Source organism: Sus scrofa, chromosome 9 (assembly GCF_054392235.1).
Source record: "Sus scrofa isolate SSC_HxYL_T2T_F1_AM1 chromosome 9, Sscrofa_HxYL_maternal_Yorkshire_Landrace_v2.0, whole genome shotgun sequence".
Lineage (NCBI taxonomy): Eukaryota > Metazoa > Chordata > Mammalia > Artiodactyla > Suidae > Sus > Sus scrofa.
The window spans coordinates 70,746,682-70,768,203 of NC_139391.1; the positions used below are offsets into that span (position 1 = coordinate 70,746,682).

The 21,522-nt window shown below is 47.9% G+C and overlaps 1 protein-coding gene across 1 annotated transcript in view; it reads right to left on the minus strand.

The window, feature by feature from the left end:
• The window catches only part of LEMD1 (LEM domain containing 1), a 30,377-nt gene extending 22,814 nt beyond the window's left edge, over positions 1-7,563 (minus strand). The window contains exons 1-4 of the mRNA XM_003357393.4: positions 7,522-7,563; positions 6,006-6,125; positions 4,870-4,992; positions 722-792 (exon numbers count right to left, since the gene is read on the minus strand). Coding sequence (XP_003357441.2) covers positions 722-792; positions 4,870-4,992; positions 6,006-6,125; positions 7,522-7,525 — 318 coding nt within the window. The 5' untranslated portion in view covers positions 7,526-7,563. The remainder of the gene's footprint in view (positions 1-721; positions 793-4,869; positions 4,993-6,005; positions 6,126-7,521) is intronic.
• Between the last annotated feature and the right edge of the window lie 13,959 nt (positions 7,564-21,522).

The window sequence follows — 21,522 nt, forward strand, 5'->3', positions numbered from 1 at the left end:
GAAACCACATGAAGGGAGGCCTAGATCTGTTAAAGTTGCACAACTAGCAAGGGGAAGGGTGGGGGCACTTAGTCAGCTGGGCCTCACCCCAAACCTGTTACTCTTACACAGCAGGCTGCGTGCTGCAAAGGCGATGTGGGTGGAGACCAGACTTCAGGGTGTGTGTGTGTGTTTATGGGAGAGAGAGAGAGAGAAAGGGAATAGGAACTCCCATTTTTTCCACCCTCACCATAGGTTTATATGCAACCACGGGTGGCAAAAGGAGAGAGGATGACAGCTGGAGGAGAGAGAGGGTGGCTGCTCTTTTAGGGACAGGCAGGAGGACACAGCTCCTCTGTTACTTGATGACTCCGGGTCCTGAGCTAGGACGTAGAAATGGTTTCAGGAAACAAGAGACCTGCATTAAAATGAACTTTTTTTTTTTTTTTTCCTTTTAGGGCCGCACCCACGGCATATGGAGGTTCCCAGGCTAGGGGTCTCATCGGAGGTACAGCTGCAGGCCTACACCACAGCCACAGCCACGCCGGATCCTTAACCCACGCCAGGGATCGAATCCACAACCTCATGGTTCCTAGTCAGATTCGTTTCTGCTGCGCCACGACGGGAACTCCCAAATCAGCTTATTTAAACTAGGATTTTACCTTTCTTAATACAGATGAAAAGTTCTATTTCCTATATTTAATATATGGGTAAAAGTATTCATCAGTAGAATTGTACCTACTTTTTTGGGTCCCTTGTTTTTTTCTGGTGAGAGTATGATATTTCCTTTCAAAATGATAGTGGCATTAAGCTCTGGATCATGGGAAAACAAAAGGAAAATAGGCCATGAGAACATACGAGCTAGCACAGGGAGCACACAACAATTGTAGGAATGAATTCTCTCAGTCACAGGGCAAAAGATTTTTGGAAGGGGAAGAAAATTCACTTGGCCCTTCTAAGGGAAAAAAGCATTTCTGCAGTGGTCTTTGTGGAACACACAGGCCTTCCCCCAGGAAAATGGGGAGGGCACCTTTCTGTATATTGTGGAGCCTGAGCTGGCTGCCTGTTTTTGTTTTTGTTTTATTTTATTTTTATTTTTATTTGCTTTTTAGGGCCGCACCTGCGGCATATGGAGGTTCCCAGGCTAGGGGTCAAATCAGAGCTATAGCTGCTGGTCTACACCACAGCCATAGCAACGCCAGATCCGAACGGCGTCTTTGACCTACACCACAGCTCACAGCAACACTGGATCCTTAACCCACTGAGTGAGGCCAGGGATCGAACCTAAAACCTCATGGTTCCTAGTTGGATTCATTTCCACTGTGCCACATGGGGTTTGCTTTTTAGGGCTGCACCCAAGGCATATGGAAGTTCCCAGGCTAGGGGTCGAATCAGAGCAGCAGCTGCCAGCCTATGCCACAACTACAGCAATGCCAGATCCTTGACCCACTGAGCAAGGCCAGGGACCAAACCCGCATCCTCATAGATACTAGTTAGGTTCCTTTCCGCTGTACCACAACAGGGATTCCTGGCTGCCTGTTTTTAGTCTAGTCATTCATCGCCCCTTCAAACCAGCTCTGAGTCTCATGCATCCCTAATTGTCAAGATAGGGCAGAGGGGATTTCTCTGTATTCAGAGAAGCATCTAGGGAAGGGAAGGCCAAATCTGGGCTAAAAGCCTTTAAAATCGGGGGAACAGCCAAGAGAAGGAAAGGTTGTCATTAACCAACTCTTGGCTTCAGCCATTGGAGAAGTATTCTGATAGTTGTTGCACATTCAGCAGAGGTTTTAGTCGAAGGGGTTTTGTTTATTTATTTATAGGGCCATACTTGTGGCCTACGGAAATTCCCAGGCTAGGGGTCAATTCAGAACTGTAGCTGCCAGCCTACACCACAGCCACAGCAATGCCAGATCCGAGCCATGTCTGTGACCTGCACCACAGCTCAAGGCAATACTGGATCCTTAATCCGCTGATCGAATGGATGGAACCCACATCCTCATGGATACTAGTCAGATTTGTTACCGCTGAGCCATGACAGGAACTCCTGGAGGGCGTTTTAAATGAGGTCCCCAAGTCAAATATATTGGGGAGGTTTGAAAAGAGGTTAGATCATTAAAGCTATGTCCGCCTAGGGCCAAAACAATGAATGAAAGTGAGAGAAATCAAATGCATCCATTGTTTGGAGGACATAATGCTCAGCCTCAGGTCTGGAACCGCCCTGCCCCCTCCACCACCACCCCACCTCAGGACTAGCTGTTTCTATTAAATGCCCAAGTCTGAAAGTCCACGAGACCCCTCCACTCCTATGGCACCAGGTCTATGAGGCTCCTCCAAGGAGCAAATTCAAATGTCCAATTCAGACCTGACCTTGAGAAGCAGGTTTTCTACTTGGACTAACCACTGGCCTTGGACTAACCACTGGCCTTGGACTAACCATTGACCTTGCAGAATTGCTTTACAAGAGTAGGACTGAACTTGGAGTTCCCTTCTTGGCACAGTGGTTAATGAATCTGACTAGGAACCATGAGGAGGTTGCAGGTTTGACCCCTGGCCTCACTCAATGGGTTAAGGATCCCATGTGGCTGTGGCTGTGGTGTAGTTCACAGACTAGGCTCGGATCCCGTGTTGCTGTGGCTCTGGCATAGGCCGGTGGCTACAAGCTCCAATTAGACTCCTAGCCTGGGAACCTCCATATGCCGCAGGAGTAGCCCTAGAAAAAGGCAAGACGACCAAAAAAAAAAAAAAAAAAAAAAAAAAAGAGTAGGACTGAACCAGAGCTTCCGCTAGCAGTTGGCTAGCATCAGTGGACTGTCTCAAGCAATAGCAAAGCTTGCAAATCAAAGGACCAGTTTTCTGCTAGCCCTAGCTCAAATGCACTGCTGTGGGAGGCTGCATGCTGAGAACAAGGATGGCCTGGCTTATGACCACAACAGCTTGCTTGTGCAGCGCTGACCTGCAGTCCTAGGCAGCCATAAGCCTTCCTCTCCAGAATCTTCTAGTCTGATACTGCAGAGGGCTGGTCTAGACCCTTTAGCTCCTGTCTCTGGCAGGGAACAGAGCAGCCCCAGGTCTGGGTCAAGATTCTGAACACCTCCCAGATGTAGACATTGCCTGGGGTAGCCCTTTGTCCTGAGGTACCCCCATGCTAACTGGTCAGCTCAGGGGCCAGTGGGGTCTGTCTCCAAACCCTGCTGCCCTTTCTAGAAGAGTCCAGCCATGCCAGACCCTAGGGGTAAAGTTCTCAGCACTTGTCCCACCTCCAATACCAGGCATTCCAGGGGATTTTTCAGCAGGCCCCAGGCACTTATGTTGTTTGTTGAACTATTTGTTTGTATTCTATGAAATTGCCTTTTTTTAAGTAGAGCAGATATGGTCAAAAATATCATGTACTCATCCTCATAGTAGAAATTATGGAGAAGTGTAGGGTATATGATAGAGAGAACACAGTTAGGACAGTCAGACCCAGGTTCAAATCTTAGTTCTGTCACTTTTTTGTCACAGTACATGCAACATATATGAATTCCTGCTATGTGCCTAGTGCTATTCTGGGACCTGGACACAGGGTGGTAACAAAGACAGACGGGCCTTCCTCTTCATGGTACATTCTACTGGATGCTTACCTCTTAGGGTAAATGAGATGATATATATTAGGCACGAAATGCATTGGTGACCTTTTTTTTTTTTTTTTTTTTTGTCTTTTTGCCATTTTCCTAGGCCGCTCCCATGGCATATGGAGGTTCCCAGGCTAGGGGTCAAATCAGAGCTGTAGCCACCGGCCTGAGCCAGAGCCACAGCAACACGGGATCCGAGCCGCGTCTGCAACCTACACCACAGCTCACAGCAACGCCAGATCCTTAACCCACTGAGCAAGGCCAGGGATTGAACCCACAACCTCATGGTTCCTAGTCGGATTCATTAACCACTGAGGCACGACGGGAACTCCTGCATCGGTGACTTCCAATAAATGTTAGTTTCTGTTTTTTACTGTAGCTCACATAGGACTCCTGATAAATATATATTGAATGAAAGAGCCTTGGAATGCATTGTGGGAGCCCAAACTAGAGACCCCTGCAGGAGAATAGTGTCCCTGGGGTGGGTGGGGGGCACTGAAAGTGACTCCAGAGGCCACTGCTCCCCAGCTGTGGTCAGCTCCCATTAAGTCAGGAAGGCAGTAGGCATAGGAGATGTTGAGTGAGTTACAATCTGGTTCTTCTTTCTTAATGGATGTGCCATCCCTTTATCCAAAGGAAATGATTGTCCAATGTATTGACTGAGGCAAAGCAGAGGTGGAGACCTCAAAGGAGACCTGGAAATGACCTGTAGGAACTTCTGGTTTTAGAAATCAAACACAGAAGCGGCTCTGGTTAGTAAGAGAATGTGCAAATTGACCAGTCCTTCCCCAGACTGTTCCCCCATTGAGTCCCTGGCAGGAAGACAGACATGGAGTCACAGATTCCTTTTGCAACCCAGGAGCCTGTTTTTCAGGCTCTGTGTGCAAACAGGCCACATGGATATTTCACAGGTCACCCTGCCTACCATTTAAACCTGCATACATCATGCTGGCCATGGTCTGAGTAAGAGCGCAGCAGCTACCTAGCAAAACAGCTTTTTTTTTTTTTTTGTCTTTTTGCCTTTTCTGGGGCCGCTCCCATGGCATATGGAGGTTCCCAGGCTAGGGGTCTAACCGGAGCTACAGCTGCCAGCCTACACCAGAGCTACAGCAACGCGGGGTCCAAGCCGCCTCCGCGACCTACACCACAGCTCACGGCAATGCCGGATCCTTAACCCACTGAGCCAGACCAGGGATCGAACCTGAAACCTCATGGTTCCTAGACAGATTCGTTAACCACTGAGCCACGACAGGAACTCCAGCACAACTTCTGATGATACCTTCACTGTCATCATAGTCCTGAGCGCTGTCCAGTTCTCTGGGTCCGTTCATCACAGGCGATGCACAGGGAGTGGAGACCAACAATTGCATTAACTTCTTTTCATACACTTTTCTGGTGGAAGCTGAGGAGGAATGTGGAGAGTCGTTTAGTTGCTCTGATTATGTATGTGATCTCACTGGATTTCAGATATTTCCCAACTCAGATCTGTATTCATGTCCCTTACACGGTTGGCTAATTATGGCTTTTACAATAAGGTGGACCCCACGACTACTCGACGTACCCCTTTCCTTCCGCAAACACTTAAGGGGAGGCCTCTATGAATTAGCCATGGGGTCAGGCATTGGATATGTCAGAAGACAAACTTGTACATCCTATACGGGAAATATGGACAGTAAATCCATAAATAGCACAGTGCACATAGGAGAAATGCAAAAGGAAGGGAGTTCCCTGGCAGTCTAGTGGTTAGGATTCAGTGCTTTCACGGCAGCAGCTCAGGTTCAACTGAGATCCTACATCAAGCCACTGCCTGCCACGGCCAAGAAAACAAAACAGAAATGCAACAAAACAAAACAAAAGCCCAAACAACCCAGGGTGATATAATCAAGAAGTCACAGGTTTTCACTATTGGAAAAAAACCAATCCTTTCTCCCTGGCACCATATTTACTAATCTGTGAGTTATTTATGGCCTCTTCCCTCTATGGTTTTCTCTTTTTTATTTTTATTTTTTGTTTGTTTTTTCTCTCTTTTAAGGGCCGCACCCACGGCATAATGGAGGTTCCCAGGCTAGAGGTTGAATCAGAGCTGCAGCCACTGGCCTACACCACCGCCACAGCTATGCCCAATCCAAGCCACATCTGCGACCTATACCACAGCTCATGGCAACACCAGATCCTTACCCCACTGAGTGAGGCCAGGGATCGAACCTGCCTCCTCATGAATCATAGTCAGATTCGTTTCCGCTGAGCCATGATGGGAACACCTCTATGGTTTTCTGTTTTTTAAAAAGGATTTTTCCTATTTCTATTTTAATGGTTTTCATTGCCTATGTTCCTTCCCTTGTAAAGAATTCTCCACCTTTGGAGACAGCTTATAAGCAAGAATCGACTAGTCTTTAATAGTTGCTGCATACATACGCAGGATTGGGCCAGGTGAAAAGCCAAGCTTGTCGAGTTCACTCTGCAATTCTTCATCACTCAGACACCTCACATCCACCATGGCGATCAAAGTCTGGTCTCTTTTCTGACAGTGGAATCCTTGAAAGAGCAAACCATGAAGTTCATTCAGACAGACTTAAGAGAACTCAAACTTTGCCAGTCCACAAACGTGTGGCCAACCCCAAGTCCCCAGTTTTGGGGTGCACAGGCAGTAAAGCAAAGATCTACCCCTCTCAGCTGTTTTTCTGTCATAAGTCTCTTCTGGGTTTAGTCGCCTTGATGCAAAGGTCTGAATGAGTGTCACTTTCCCCAGTGTCTTTGCAGTTCAATCATTGCTAACTTTTCTGCTCGACTCATGTGAGAAAAAGCTCCAGCACAAAGTGAACAAATATTTCCATTACTGCTTAGGAACCCTGCGTAAGAGCAAGCTCTGAAAAGATAAGAAGTTAATTAAATATGAAAGAGCTGAGAGAGATTTTTCTGTGAGTTAAATAAAAGTTATTTATCCCTGCCCTCCTTTTGATGAGAGTACAGAGAGTACAGTGCATTCAGTTATGGCAAACAGTAGTCTTTTCACACTTGTAATTTAGCTCTGAACATAACGAGACGGTAGTTTTTAATTAACCGCCAGCAGACTTTGTAATTGCTGAATTGGCATTTGAAAAAAGTCAGCTATTCATTCTCTGGCACACAAATTGATTTATATAGATTTACACAAGTCTTGATACGGCTTTCCAAATCTGCACAGCTTCAGGTTCAATCAGTTTTATTCCGTTCATCCCTTTATCCCCCCAAACTGACCCTTCCACCTACTTAACAAAATCCTGGAAAGACAGACGCGTTCGTCAAACCTTTTAACAGAGATTTTTAATTTAGGAGTTTATTTATTGTACCTCATTTCGATCATGTTTCCAGTCTTTTTAATATTGCAGTAAGAAAATGACTGCAAGGCAATTACTCAGCATAGGAGGATCTGGACCAATTTTAAGTAATGACTTTGCTTTTATTGGTGATCAATCAATGTCCAATTAGGAAGAATATTGTATACAGGCTAGAAAAAGCTGCAAATTGTCATGTAGAACAGGGTTGTTCAAGAAAGCCTAGCTTACCAGTCTTCCACCTTAAAGCTGTATTTGGACCAGAGTCACACTCTGGCACATAGTAGGTGCTTAGTAACTATAAGTTTCCTTCTCTCCTATGTGGTCGGGAAGCTGAATTGACACTTTCTGGCCACTAGCAAACAACCTAATGCTATGAAGAAAAATGACAGTGCGCCTCAGAATTTTTTTTTTAAACTGGATTTTTTTTTTTTCTAACTCAGGAAGATCCTATGACACTTGTTCCTGAGAGCAGCTGTTGTCTCACCACCTTCCCAAAAATAACCTCCTAAAGAGCCCTCATCAATTTCAAGTGACACTAGACAATTACTTAAAGGAATACACATGTGGAAGAAATACACTCCAAAGGAATCCAACTGAATGATTAATCCACTTACCCATTTACATGGTTGTCTAAAGTCTATGCAGTTGGGTTGGTTACTAAACCCTTGAGTTTCACCCAAGGGTTTCTACTAGCAACCAATCCCTTTTTGCCTGTTAGGTGTTATGGTAATCATAATGCTGACAGTGTGACATCAGAAACCCCCCTGGCAACAGAATGATGTGAAAGTCGGATGTTTAATTTAACCTGAGTTCAAACAGAAGGCGGCGCTGGTCGACTTCATAGGCAGACGGCCAGGACAACCTGTCAAGAGATGCAGAGACGTTATCGTTGCGCACAGGCAGTTCGAAGGAGCTGCTACCAAACCAAGTGGTGCCAAGAAACTGGGAAGATACAGGAGAAATCAAACAGATTCAAGTGTCTAGGCTGTCATCAAAAGACTCACAGTGGTAGATGGGTAATTTGGCCGTATATTCTAGGGAAAATGAGAAAGCGGAAGAAACATATATATGAACTTGTTAAGAAACTGCTCATTTAGGAATACGAATCGGTTCAGAGTACAGATAAATAATAATACATTGCAGAACGTTGACAGTTTGGGCCTTTTCGCAGCACTCTCATATCATCTCATTTCATCCTCTGAGTGTTCCTGTAAGACCTCTGGCACATACATTATTAACCATATTGCAGAAGGCTAGTTGTTGTTGCTTTATTTTGTTTAAGATCCCTCGGACCATGAGCTTGGGTATTGCAAAAAAGGCTGCTGAGACTTTTAAAAACAATTATGCCATGGAGTTCCCATTGTGGCACAGTGGTTAACGAATCCGACGAGGAACCATGAGGTTGCGGGTTCGATCCCTGCCCTTGCTCAGTGGGTTAAGGATCCTGTGCTGCCGTGAGCTGTGGTGTAGGTGGTTTCAATTGCAGACGCGGCTCTAGCGCAGGCAGGCAGCTACAGCTCCGATTAGACCCCTAGCCTGGGAACCTCCATATGCCGCAGGAGCGGCCCTAAAAAAGGCAAAAAGACAAAAAAAAAAAAAAAAAAAAAAAAAGAACAAAACAAAAAACAATTATGCCAGATGAAATGTAACTTTGTGAAAACACAATGACTTAATTACATGCCAGGCGTGGGGGTGAGAAGATCATTGGAAGGAGTTAAGGGGACCGTGGGGCCAGCCTGCCTCAAGTCAAATCCCAGCTCTATCTCTTACCAGCTGGGTGACGTTGGGTGGGTAAGTTACCAACATCACTGTCACTGTCTGCTTTTCTTGTTCTCTAGTAGGAATGACAATGGGACCTACCACACAAGGCTTCGGTGTGGATTCACTTAGTTATAATACACATTAAGTGCTTGGCACGTCATTAAGTACTATATAAATGTTGTCCACTATTCTAATTTTTCATGAGCTCTACATTCAGAACAAGTCTACCTTCCGTCTCTTCCTCAGGAGGCTCTATCCCATTTACACTTACCCCTGGGATGCTATTATTTCAACACTTTGCAGATTCTGGGAAAGGACAGAGCCTCTTTGCTTGCAAGTCAGGGAGTCTCACTGAGTCATCCCAGGCTGTGGTTCCAAGCGCCATGGCTCCAGAGTTTCTGAATAGAGCATCAGTTTCCAAATAAACACGTAATGCAAACATTTGCCAACATCTAAACACTGGATTCACCAAACAAAGAATTTGAAAATTGACACATTTGTTTCAGTCAAAGCAAATAAATGATAGGCTTGGGTTATTAGGATGCACAAGCATTTTATTTACATTTCCCAGAATTGCTTTCAACAGAAAGGCAGCCAGCAGGTGGAACTGCTTCCATTTAAGCAGACTATCAGGATGAAACTGGCATTTCTAAAATACTTTCTTGGTCAGACCTCTGGGGCTGAAGACAAGCTGGGCTGACAAAGGATTCAATCAGATGATCTGATCGGGTTGAGCCCCCTATTATGTGTAAACCATTCTGTCTGAAGTTATTCTCTGAAGATCCCACCAGCGCATTCATGATTCTATTCTTAACGTTATTCTGTTGACGAATTCCTGTATTCTGCGGTATCCTGATCCTGAAATACTTGGTTTTCAGGTTTACAGAAACCATTCCCTTGGTTTTATCTGTGAGATCCTGGTCATTAGCTTGTTTTTTCTTTTATTCTCTCCATGGCTGCAAAGATATTTTATTCCATTTCTCCAGGGAAACAAGTTTTAATTGCCAATCGACTAGGTATTCAACATGATAAGGTATCTAAACCCTGAGAGCTTCCTCCTTTCATTAAAATGTAGATCCAATTTCTTTTCCCTTAATGCCACATGCTGTTATTAAACTGAAATAACGGAAATAGTAAAAGCCAGATGTCACTTCAGTCTCAGGTTTGACGTGGGGCACAATTTCCTCTGCTCAAGTTTAATCTGCTGTTATTTACTAACCCCATCCTTTGGAAGAATGCACAATTTAAATGTAAATGCAATTTACATAGGGGAGCAGATAGTAGATTTGTGGTTTCAATTGCCAATAACATTTGCAAAGGGGGAAATCAACTAAAGCAACGATCAGCAGCTGTCAGGCTAAGGTCTGCATCACTTGCCATTCTTCTACAACTTTCTTCTGAAGCCACCTGCTCAGAGCCTCAGCGAGGCAGGTACAAGCAAGGGGAGAACTGAAGCATTTTCGTAGATATTTCAGGCGGCACCTACTGCTGACGGGGGGAGAAAGGAGGAAGTTTGAGTTTCGATGAGCTAATCTGGTTGACATCATTGTTGAAATCATTAACCAATTTCTTTCAACAAATATTTATTGATTTCTTCTTATGGGACAGACTCTAAGCTTGGCCTAAATTAGGAAGAGAGAGAGAAGAGAATAAATACAAAGATGCAAGAGCTAAGGAGGTCTCTTGTGGCGCAGTGGGTTAAGGATCCGGCATTGTCACTGCAGCAGCTTGGGTTGCTAAAAAAAGAGAGAGAGAGATAACAAAAGCTGTCCTTCTCCCCTGCCCCTCTCCTGCCCCCGCTCCTCCCCCTTCCTTCTCCTTCTTCTTCTCCTCCCCTCCCCCCGCTTCCTCTTCCTCTTCCTCTCCTTCTCCTCCTCCTCCTTCTTCTTTTGGCCACACTTGTGGCCTGTGGAAGTTCCCGGGCCAAGGGCTGAACTCAGGCCATAGCAGTGACAATGCCAGATCCCTGACCTGCTGAGCCACCAGGGAACTCAGCTACAGTCCTTCTTTGAAGGAGCTCATCCCCTTAAAAGAAAGCAAATAATCATAAGAAAATTAGATAAGCTGTTCACAGTGTGTTATAGGAGCCCAGCTTGGGGTGGTTCTAAGGGTTGGAAGTTTTATTTGGGCTGAGATTTCTAGAATGAGCAATAGTTTGCCCTATTACAAGGGGGCTGGGAAAAGCCATCCTAGGAATGGGGTGAGTGAGAAGGAAATGAGCCAGGTGGATGAGTGGGGCCAACTTAGAAAGAATTCTGTGGGCTATGCTTAAGGAGCTTATCCCTAGACACATGTGGCCATTTGTAAGTGGCACATGGCATGACAAAATTTATGTTTGGACATTAGGTGGAGGAGGGTGTATTTGTGTATTTGATAGAATGTTGGTTTGATTCTGAGTGGAGAATGAGTTAGCAGGGCAGGGTCTGAGGCTACTTGGGGGAGCTGTTACAACAGTCCAGAAAAGAGTTGACTCAGTTTCCACTATGGCACAATGGGTTAAGAATCTGATGGCAGTGGCTTGGGTTGGTACAGAGGCTCGGCTTCCATTCCCCAGCTCCAGTGTTGCTGCAGCTATGTCGTAGACTGCAGCTGCATCTTGGATTCAATCCCTGGTCCAGGAACTTCCAATATGGAGCAAGTGCAGCCATAAAAAATAGAGTCAACTCAGACTTGGACCAGGCCAGTTTGTGGGAGGACTAGAGAGGAAGACATATGATTTGTGAATGATTTAGGAGCTGGACCAGCCCAGATAGTGTGTCTGACCAGATCTTTCCTCTTTGTTTCACTTGTTTAGGCACCACCTCAGTCTAAATCCCTTGTCTCAGCCTTGCGCTTGCTTCACAAGGAACCATCTGGAGTTTGGTCTACGCAGCACCAACACTTAAAAAATTATTCTGGGAGTTCCTGTCAGGGCGCAGTGGTTAATGAATCCGACTAGGAACCGTGAGGTTGCGGGTTCCGTCCCTGCCCTTGCTCAGTGGGTTAACGATCTGGCGTTGCCGTGAGCTGTGGTGTAGGTTGCAGACGCGGCTTGGATCCCACGTTGCTGTGGCTCTGGCGTAGGCCAGCGGCTATAGCTCCGATTTGACCCCTAGCCTGGGAACCTCCATATGCCACGGGAGTGGCCCAAGAAATGGCAAAAAGACAAAAAAAAAAAATTATTCTGTATCCATCTAGTCAACCCTGGATTCTCCACACTAGTTGAAGGCAGCAGCAATGCAGATAATCCTTCGCTCTCTTCTCTTTGGCTTTGGAATTAATTACACTTTTAAGAGCAAATTTGCCTTCCTAATTAATTTTTCTTAGGCTAATATTAAAATTAACTAATATTCTCAGACCCCATGACAGTTGGGCAAGGGAAGTGGGAGTAGGGGAGGGGAGCAGGAGAGGGGAGCTGCTCAGACTCAGGCTGAGCAGCCAGAGAAAACCATGCCACACTAAGATTTTGCGTGGATCGTGCATGGAGGCCAGAAGATGGGCCTGGCTCCCAACGTGTAACCAAAGACTCAGCTCCCTTGGGAGTTCAGTTACTCAGCACCCACGACACACTGGGTGCCCTGCTCAGACTGAAGATAAGCAGATGTATAAAACAGAGCGCTTTCAAGGAGCCACCTGTTTCCTGGGGACAACGGAGGAGTGAACGGATTGTTTAATCACATGCAGTGAGGGCTCTGGCAGAAGAATCTTCTCCCCAGGAGAATAAGGCATGAACAAGGGTAATGAAAAAAAGCCCAAACCAAATTTGTGTGAAACAAAGAGAAGAAAGTCTTTTAATTGCCATTTTAGAAACACAATAGCAAATAGGCTTTCAATAAGATGAGTGCATATACTTTCTTCTTTCAGCAACGCCCAAATTAGTAAATGCTGCTTATGTGAAGTAACGCATGTTCTTCCCAGCAGGTTTTTTTTTTTTTTTTTTTTGGCCATGCCCAAGGCATGCAAAAATTTCCTGGGCCAGGGATCAAACCCGTGCCACAGCAGTGACAACACGGGATCCTCAACTCACCCAGCCACCAGGGAACTCCCTTTCCCAGCTATAATACTCCAGCCCCAAGATTTGCTCTGAGCTGCCATGGAGGGATGGGGGCACAGAGTAGCCCCACTCCAGGGCAACCAAAGCAGCTCAACTCCCACCAGCTTTACATACTGGGCTCCTATGAGAATTGCCTTTAACGGCAGAATTTTCACTGCTACTCAAAAGTTAGGAAACTACCCACCTGCCCCTTTCTCTGTGCTGCTTCTTAAAACCAAAGTGGATCTATCGTCTAGTCCTGTTATGAAGACAAACCAAACCTCCTATGCTGACCAATTATTACCTTGAGGGCTCCCTTCCTGGTGTCCTGAATACATGTGCATAATACATGTGCAAGAAATGCTGGACAGACTGTGGACAGTAGAAAGACAACATGAGGTTTTTGTCTTCAAAGGGATTCCACTCTAGATGGAGATACAAACCCAAAACACATAAAAGGTAAGAAGTCAAATTCATAAGCAGTTACCAACATAGTACCCATAAATGCTGCAGAAGTTCAGAAGCGGAGAAGAAAAAAAAATCACCATTGGTTAGGGGCGGGAAGTGTTCAGGGAGCACTTCCTGGAGGAGGTGGAACTTAGAGAGGGACCTATTGAACAAGTAAGAGGAGAGGCAGGAAGCAGGAGAATGGGCATTCTAGGAAGGACGGATGCAGCATGAACAAAGTCTTAGAGCAGGAATGGGGATCGGAAGAGTCCAGCTTCAGCCAAAGAAGCTACACAGAGGTGCTTTATATAAGTGGATGGACATGGTTGAGCCAGAGAGCTCTAGGATTTCCTACTAAGGTGTAGGACCTCAGGTCCCTACTCCTGCAGGATCCTTCCATTCTGGGGCCCTCTGATGCCAATGACGGGGTATGTCTGGAGACCTCTGACAGATGCTCAGTGATGATAGCGTGGTTCACTGATAGATTTGTCAGAAAGACTAAGCTGACAGCACAGGGCAGGAGGCCCTGCAGGAGAAGAGATGCCAGTTGGGAGGGAGATGTCTGGGGGCTGGGGCAGGGGGCTTTGTCCTAGTCTCCCCATAAATGATAATGAACAGTAGCGGAGGGAATGTGGGAGTTGCAACCAGGAACTCAGGACCCTCCAGAGGATCTTAGAAGCAAATGCAAAATGGTCAGGAGCAGACTCTGGGGTCAGACGCCCTCCCTTTGCATCCTGGACCTGCCACTTACTATAAACTCGGTTACCTGTCAACTCAATTTACAGGCTTTCACATCTGTAAAAAGGAAATATAGTAATAGTCCATTCTTCGGGGAATGATTGAGGACTGAGTTAATGGACCGCCTGTGTTTAAAACACTCTTTTCAGTCGTGCCCATGGTAAGAGCTCAGAAATGTGAGTGAACTCTGCCAGGATACCAGGGTCCTATCCCAGGGGTCTGGTGGGAAGGGGACACGGGTGTGAGAGGGCATCTCTTGACCTCATTTGGTATCATAGTCCCCCGCCCCTTTCCCTGGGAACGTGGGGAAACTGAAAGTAGCTTGTCCTCCTATAATGACCAGTCAGGGATCCGCTTTTCCTCTAAGGGACATTGGAGAGAGAAAGAGAACACAGTGGAGGGAACACGCGTACATGGCAGTAAGTGCTGTTCAGCATAAGGAACAACCCGCTAAAGAGCAGCCAGATTTAATAAAAGACTAGACACGCCAAGATGGAGAGGGCATGGTGGAACATCCATCCTGGCTCTTAAACCCCAGGAGAGGTGCATTCCCATGGCTTAAAGAAGACTCTGTACCAGCAAGGGCTTGAAGACAAGCACAGAAAGATAATCAAGGTAGAAGCAAAAGAAGAACAAGCAGGAGCATAAAATGGAGCCAAGAGGGAGGCTAAGTTGCAAACCCTAATGGCTGAAATATACATTTACTGTACTTGCAGGAGGCGCTCCAAGTTGACTCAGCTTTCCAGCAACCAGACACACACAAATCTATAATTCGAGACTCAGAAAATGAAAACAGCTGTTCCAGAGAATTTTAACTGTTGCTGGTGCTAAGAAGTGTGGACGTTTCACGAGGATCCTCTGGGTGTGCAAAGCAATGGGGTGACTCACAAGGGGTCAGGCTGGAAGACTGGCAGGGGCCAGTGGGTGAAGGGCCTCAGAGGCACGAGAAGAAGGAGCCCCAAAGCATCACCCTAAGGACAGTGGGAGCCGCTGAAGGTTTTATGATGGCTTTTTGCTTCCACAGGTTTCAAACTCAATTTGTTTTAAACAGTTTCAAACAGAAGTAAATTACAAGCAAGTCAAGTGAAAGTATAATGACATCCCCATCACCCTTCACTCTGCTTCAACAGTTGCCAACATTTTGCCTGTCACCAAAGGGCTTTGAGCAGGGAAGTGACATGATGACATCTTTGTTTGAGGAAGATGCCTCTGGATGCAATGGAGAGAATGACAGGCATGGAGCAGGGACAGGAGACCATGAGATTGCAGCAAACTATTTATTCATGTACTCACTCTCTCCCTCAACAAATACTTCCTAAGTCCCACTATGTGCCCTGCACCGTTCTGGGTGCTGTGCATTTAAGGGTCAATAAAGCAGATGGGCATTATGGTTGTGGCGCAGTGGTTAACAAATCCGACGAGGAACCGTGAGGTTGCGGTTCGGTCCCTGGCCTTGCTCAGTGGGTTAAGGATCCGGCGTTGCCGTGAGCTGTGGTATAGGTTGCAGATACGGCTCAGATCCCAAGTTGCTGTGGCTCTGGCGTAGGCTGGCAGCTCCATCTAGACCCCTAGCCTGGGAACCTCCATATGCCGCGGATGCAGCCCAAGAAAATGGCAAAAAGACAAAAAAAAAAGCAGATGGGGTTCTTGTCCTCTTCGAGATGTGCCCTTGGAGGGGAAAGCAGATAAACAAACAGATGAAGTGAACAAGGAAAATTCAGAGTGTGATAATGAGACAGATGTAACGGAGAAGGACCTGGGAAGGAGGGGTCTACTATTTAGAATAGGTGGTCAGGGAGGGTCATGCCTTTGAACCTGGAATAGCAAGAAAGTCAGGGTGGCAGGAGCAGCATGCTGAGGGTGTGGAAGAGATGGGATCAGATGGCAACGTGAGAAGAGATGATGGCTTGGATTAAGGTGGCGGCCATGGAGATAAGGGTAAGTAGATCTGAGGAAGATTTAGGAGGGAGAGCCACTAGGATATTAGGACGGATTGAGTATAGGGTGGGGACTGGGGGTGTCAGGATCACTTCTGGCTTGAATTCAATTGGATGTGTTCTGGCTCGAGTATCTAGTGGACAGAAGTGCCCTTCACTGAGTCAGGGAAGAGGAATAATGGGAAGAGTCCAGACTCCCAGCCTTTTAAAGTGAGGGCCTGGCAAATCGAAGCCACATCTACCACTAGCCCCAGTCCAGAAACAAACTATCCATGCAACTTCTGTTTTTCTGGCAGCACCCACAGCATGCAGAAGTTCCCGAGCCAGGGATCAAATCCCAGCCAGAGCAGTGACCTGAGCTACAGCAGTGACAACGTCAGATCCTTAACCAGGGAACTCCCCATGCAACTTTTGGATGAGACAGTTCCTCAGGCGATTCCAAGTGGTCACCACTACCACTTCCGACTGCCCAAAGCAGGGCCAGCCCACTTCCACCTCCAACACACAGGCAGTATGGCAGGACACTTCTGAGTCCAGCTTAACTTGCTTGGCCAGTCGGGGAGACAAAGATGCCCACAGCCTCAGGGCAGGGGAACACTGAGCCCACCCAGAGGAACAGAGTAACCACGGTGATGATTTGATCATGATAGCAGAGGCCCTCTGAAGCCATGTCAGTGTCCCATGCCATTTGGGGATTGGCTCATCTCAATGCCCCTTGTTGCAGGCAGCTATGAGGGCTGAGCTTTCAAGGGAGCAGGATTTTGCTGGGAGGCCATACACAGGCCTGGCTAGAGGGAAATCTGGAATTAGAACAGTGTTATACCCTCATCCTGTGACTTCTGCCTGGTGCACAGATGCCTTAGAAAGAACATAAAAGGGGGCCTATGAAGACAGCTGGGTGGGGGAGGGGAAGATCTTAAAATGCAATCTAGAGAGGAGACCACAGCAGTTAGGGCAGGTGTCTGTTTCTGGAAATGACTCTTCTGCTCTCTTTTGTCTGATTTTTAGCCATTATCTGTCCTTGCTGCACCTTGCCCTAGAAGGGTATTTTTTCCAGCTGTCTCTTGGGGGAGGGGGCCAGCAGGGACGGTCATTTGGGGTCATCGTCTGGGAATGAATCCTGGACAGCAGGAGGCTGCTTGCTCTCACTCCTCATCCCTGTCATCTGTCACCCAGCGAGGGTGGCGGCAGCCAGGCTGCGGACTGCCTAATGAAGACAGAGAGGTGGCTCCGGCTGTGCACAGGTGCCGCTTCCCCATTAACAGAGGTGACATTCCCAAACACCACTCATTACCGAGCAGACATCGGACAGGGCTGGAACACATATTGATGGCAGCAGAGCCAGCCAGCGTCTGTCTCAAATCCCACTGCCCCTGAGGGAGCGAGTGAGCGAGCCAGAAAGAAGCGTCACGAGTGTCAAACCCGCAGGCCCTTCACTTTGCAGAGAAAAATGAATTCTTGCCATTCCTGACATTTAAGGCTAAGTCATTCTCACCGCTGCCTGCAGACCCAAGGGGGGGGCCTTAGCTTCTGGCCCACCCAAATGTCGACCAGCTCCTGATGAACGTCTCAGTCGCTTTCTTCCTGGGAAGGGCGGTGGCGTGGATGGCCACGTGGGGATGGGGGCGCTGGTCCTCAAAACAGGAGACCTGGATCTGGAGCCCATGAGGTCTATACTTTAGAGTTGGAACGGGCCTATTGTGTAGCTAGAAGGGCTGATGGTCAGCCATGGAGAAGAACTTCCAGGCTGAGGGTTATTACAGACTGGGGCAGGTGGACAAAGCCATTGAACCGCCTGTTCAGTGGACGGGGAGAACAGGACGGATCCCCATCTTGGCTAGAATGAGATGTGTGTTTCTCTCGAGACAGGGGAAGCCTTCCCACTAGGTCTGGAAAGCCAGGAATGGCAGATCACCGACGGTTTCTGTAGCTCCCAAAGCTGGGTGTGCAAAGTGGCGAAAGGAAGAGGCTGCACCCACGCGCGCAGAGCCGCAAGTACACGCATCGCCAGGGAGCCCCCGCGCGGGAGCAGCTCTGAGCAGGCGCGTTAAGCCTGGTGCGCCCGCCCCCACCCCCACCGCTCCCCAGCAGGGCGCCCCCGCCCCCGCCCTGCTCGATTTGAAACCCGCAGCAGACGGAACTCGACTTAAAAATAACTATTTTGACAGTTCAGATGTAAATATGTGAGCGACGCGTGGGGCTGTTTTTCCTTCACACTTTCCCTCGCCCCTCGCTTCCTACCCCAGCCCCAACTCCGCTGAGGCTGAGATGATGGGAGAGCGCCGCCTGCAGGATGCTCCCCAAAATGCGGCAGAGGGAAGTGACTTGCGCGAGATGCCTCAGCGAGTTGCGGGGGCAGGAGGGTGAGGAGTGGAGAGACTCAGAAATTACAGGAACCCCAGCTGACCTTCAGCACACCGCAGCACCATGCCAGAGGCGGTACAATGTGTGAGCGGTGCAAAATCTCCTGCCATTTTTAATTTTCAACCAGTCCATTCAATTAACTTGTGTGGAACTCCTGGTCTGTGCCAGGCACGGAGGAGGGTAAGCACTTGAGTATATGCTATCTTGTTGTGAGCCACACGGGAAGTCCAATAGTATATGCTATCTTATTTGATCCTCAAAAACATGTGTGAGGTGGAGTACCTGCTGTGGCACAATCGTGTTATGAATCTGACTGGGGTGGCTTGGGTCGCTGGTCGCTGAGGAGGCAGGGGTTTGATCCCTGTGCCCCAGGTGTGACCATAAAAATAATTTTGAGTTCCCGTCCTGGCGCAGTGGTTAACGAATCTGACTAGGAACCGTGAGGTTGCGGTTGGGTCCCTGCCCTTGCTCAGTGGGTTGAGGATCCGGTGTTGCTGTGAGCTGTGGTGTAGGTCGCAGACACAGCTCGGATCCAGCGTTGCTACAGCTCCAATTTGACCCCTAGCCTGGGAACCTCCATATGCCACGGGAGCGGCCTTAGAAAAGGCAAAAAGACAAATAATAATAATAATAATAATAATTTTAAAAAGTAATGGGGCGGGCATTATTATCTGCATTTTACATATGGAAAACAGAGGTTTGGGGAGAATGAGTTCTCAAGATCAGAATGCAGAGGCTGTCTGTCTGTCCATCTGGCTTTCTTTCTTTCTTGTCAGTCCCAGGACATGCAGATGTTCCCAGACTAGGGATCAAACCGGCACCAGAGCAGTGGTGTCACTAGAGCCATAACAGTGACAATGCCAGATCTGTAACCCACTGAGCCACCACGGAACTCGAGAATCCAGGTCTTGTGCCACCACCCCCCACCACCCGTGTACCAGCCAGTTGAGAAGAGGGAAGGTGGAGGCAGAGATTCACCCATTCTGTAAGTAGGGAAACTGGGGCCCGGACAAAGTCAGGTGTCTGTCTGGCCATCAACAAGCATCTTAGCTGGTGCAGAGTCAGGGCAAAAACACAGCAGCAGTTGGAGTTCCCATTGTGGCTCAGGGATTAAGAACCTGACACAGTGTTCATGAGGATGCAGGTTCAATCCCTGGCCTTGATCCATGGGGTTCATGATCCAGCATTGCTGTGACTGTGGCGTAGGCCGGCAGCTGTAGCTCCAATTCAACTCCTAGCCTGGGAACTTCCATATGCTGCAGGTGCAACCTTAAAAAGGAGAAAAAAAAAAAAAAAACCCAGCAGCTTTGGGACAGCCAGCCCATGCCTTTCTCCCCAGTCTTCTGGACCTAGGCAGAGGGCTGGGACATGATGGGACATCCTTTGGAAAGAGGTAGTACTTGGAGAGCTGCAGGAAGAGAAAGAGAAAAGGAGGGAGGAGGTCTAGAGAGGGCAGGAGCTTAAGAATGCATGGACTGCAGACCTGGCTGGGCAAAGCTGTATGATAGGAGAAGTTCATTGTCAGGGCTCCCAGCTACCCCTGCCTTTGCCCCCTTTCCCCTATCAGGTGCCCACGCTCACTGCATCCTCACTGGCTGGGGGCCCAATGCTCACTGATGCTCTTGTGCTTTCCCCTCGTCTGAATGAAACCTGCTCCTAATGAAATCTGCTCCAGGAGGGACTCGGATGTATTCACTGATGCTGTGGGGCAAATGCCTGATAACTTCCTTGAGTTCACCTCTCTCCTGGATGACAAGCCCCAGGGAATCAAAGCCTGATGGAAAAGGGCTACTGGAATGTCAGGTGTCAGACTCCTGGAGAGGAAAGGAATTTGGGAGCAACAGGGCCCAGCCAGCCTCATCGTGCCCCAAGCTACATCATACCTTACAGGATGCTGGCTTTGGGCTTAGACCTGATGGCTCTAGTTCTCTGGCCCCCTCAGGGCTCCTTGCTTCAGTGATAATTTAGAAATCACAGGCCCTCCAATCAAAGTGGAGTTAGGATACAATAATTCTTTTAAAAAATAGTTGTACTGATATTTGTTCTGCTGATAGTTGTACTGCTTGCAAGGTCACTGCTGGCTCTGGATGTGCATATAGGCAAATGTGGGCCAATGTCTGTAGATGTTGGCCAAGAAAAGAGAGGGGTCCTGAGATCTGTGAACATACTTTCCTCTCCATCCTTCTAGTCTCAGCTCAGGAATTCCTGGTGGCTCAGAGGATTAGGGATCTGGCCTTGTCATTGCTATGGCTCCGGTCACTGCTGTGGCACAGGGTAGAACCCTGGTACAGATACTTCTGCATGCCGAAGGTGCAGCCAAAAAAAAAAAAAAAGTCTCAGCTCCGATTCCACCTCCACTGTGATGCCTCCCGTGATCCCTCTAAACTCCAAATAGTGATGCTCTCAGGCCCCCGAAGCCTCATAGCCACTTTGCTTGTATTCTGTATCTTGCATCTTGCATCCTTTAAGCCTCAGCATGTTGCTTTTTTTTTTTTCCTGTCTTTTTGCCATTTCTTGGGCCGCTCCCTCGGCATATGGAAGTTCCCAGGCTAGGGGTCTAATTGGAGCTGAAGCCGCTGGCCTACACCAGGGCCACAGCAACACTGGATCCGAGCCGCGTCTGCAACCTACACCACAGCTCATGGCAACGCCGGATCGTTAACCCACTGAGCAAGGGCAGGGACCGAACCCGCAACCTCATGGTTGCTAGTCGGATTCGTTAACCACTGTGCCACGATGGGAACTCCCTGCTTTTTTTTAAAATTATGAGTAACTCGAGGGGCAGGGCAATGTCTGATTTCCCTGTGTGTCTCCTACGGTTCCTCCCAGAGGGCTGTGCATGGTCAGGAATTGATATTGATGGGACGGATTGAATTGACGGCAGAGCACAGCACGCTCTTCTCCACACCAGGGGGTAAGGACTAGGGGACTAGGGGACTGAGAGCAGAAGGGCCAGGCACCCCAGCTAACTCCTGAAGACTCCTGAAAGGTGTGGGGGTACTGAGTTGTCCCAGACCATTTAGTGACCGCTGCTGAGTGCTTTAGTGCCAGCTGGCACAGTGGTGGCTGCACCAGGAGAAGGGGCAGCCCTTTTCCGGAACAGTCAACCTGCTGAACTAAACCATGGAGCAGCGTGTGACACTTCAGCCTCATTGTGCCCCAAGCCACATCATACCTTACAGGATGCTGGCTTTGGGCTTAGACCTGATGGCTCTAGTTCTCTGGCCCCCTCAGGGCTTCTTGCTTCAGTGATAATTTAGAAATCACCAGCCCTACAATCAAAGTGGAGTTAGGATATAATAATTCTTTTAAAAATTAGTTGTATTGGGAGAGTTCCCATTGTGGCGCAGTGGTTA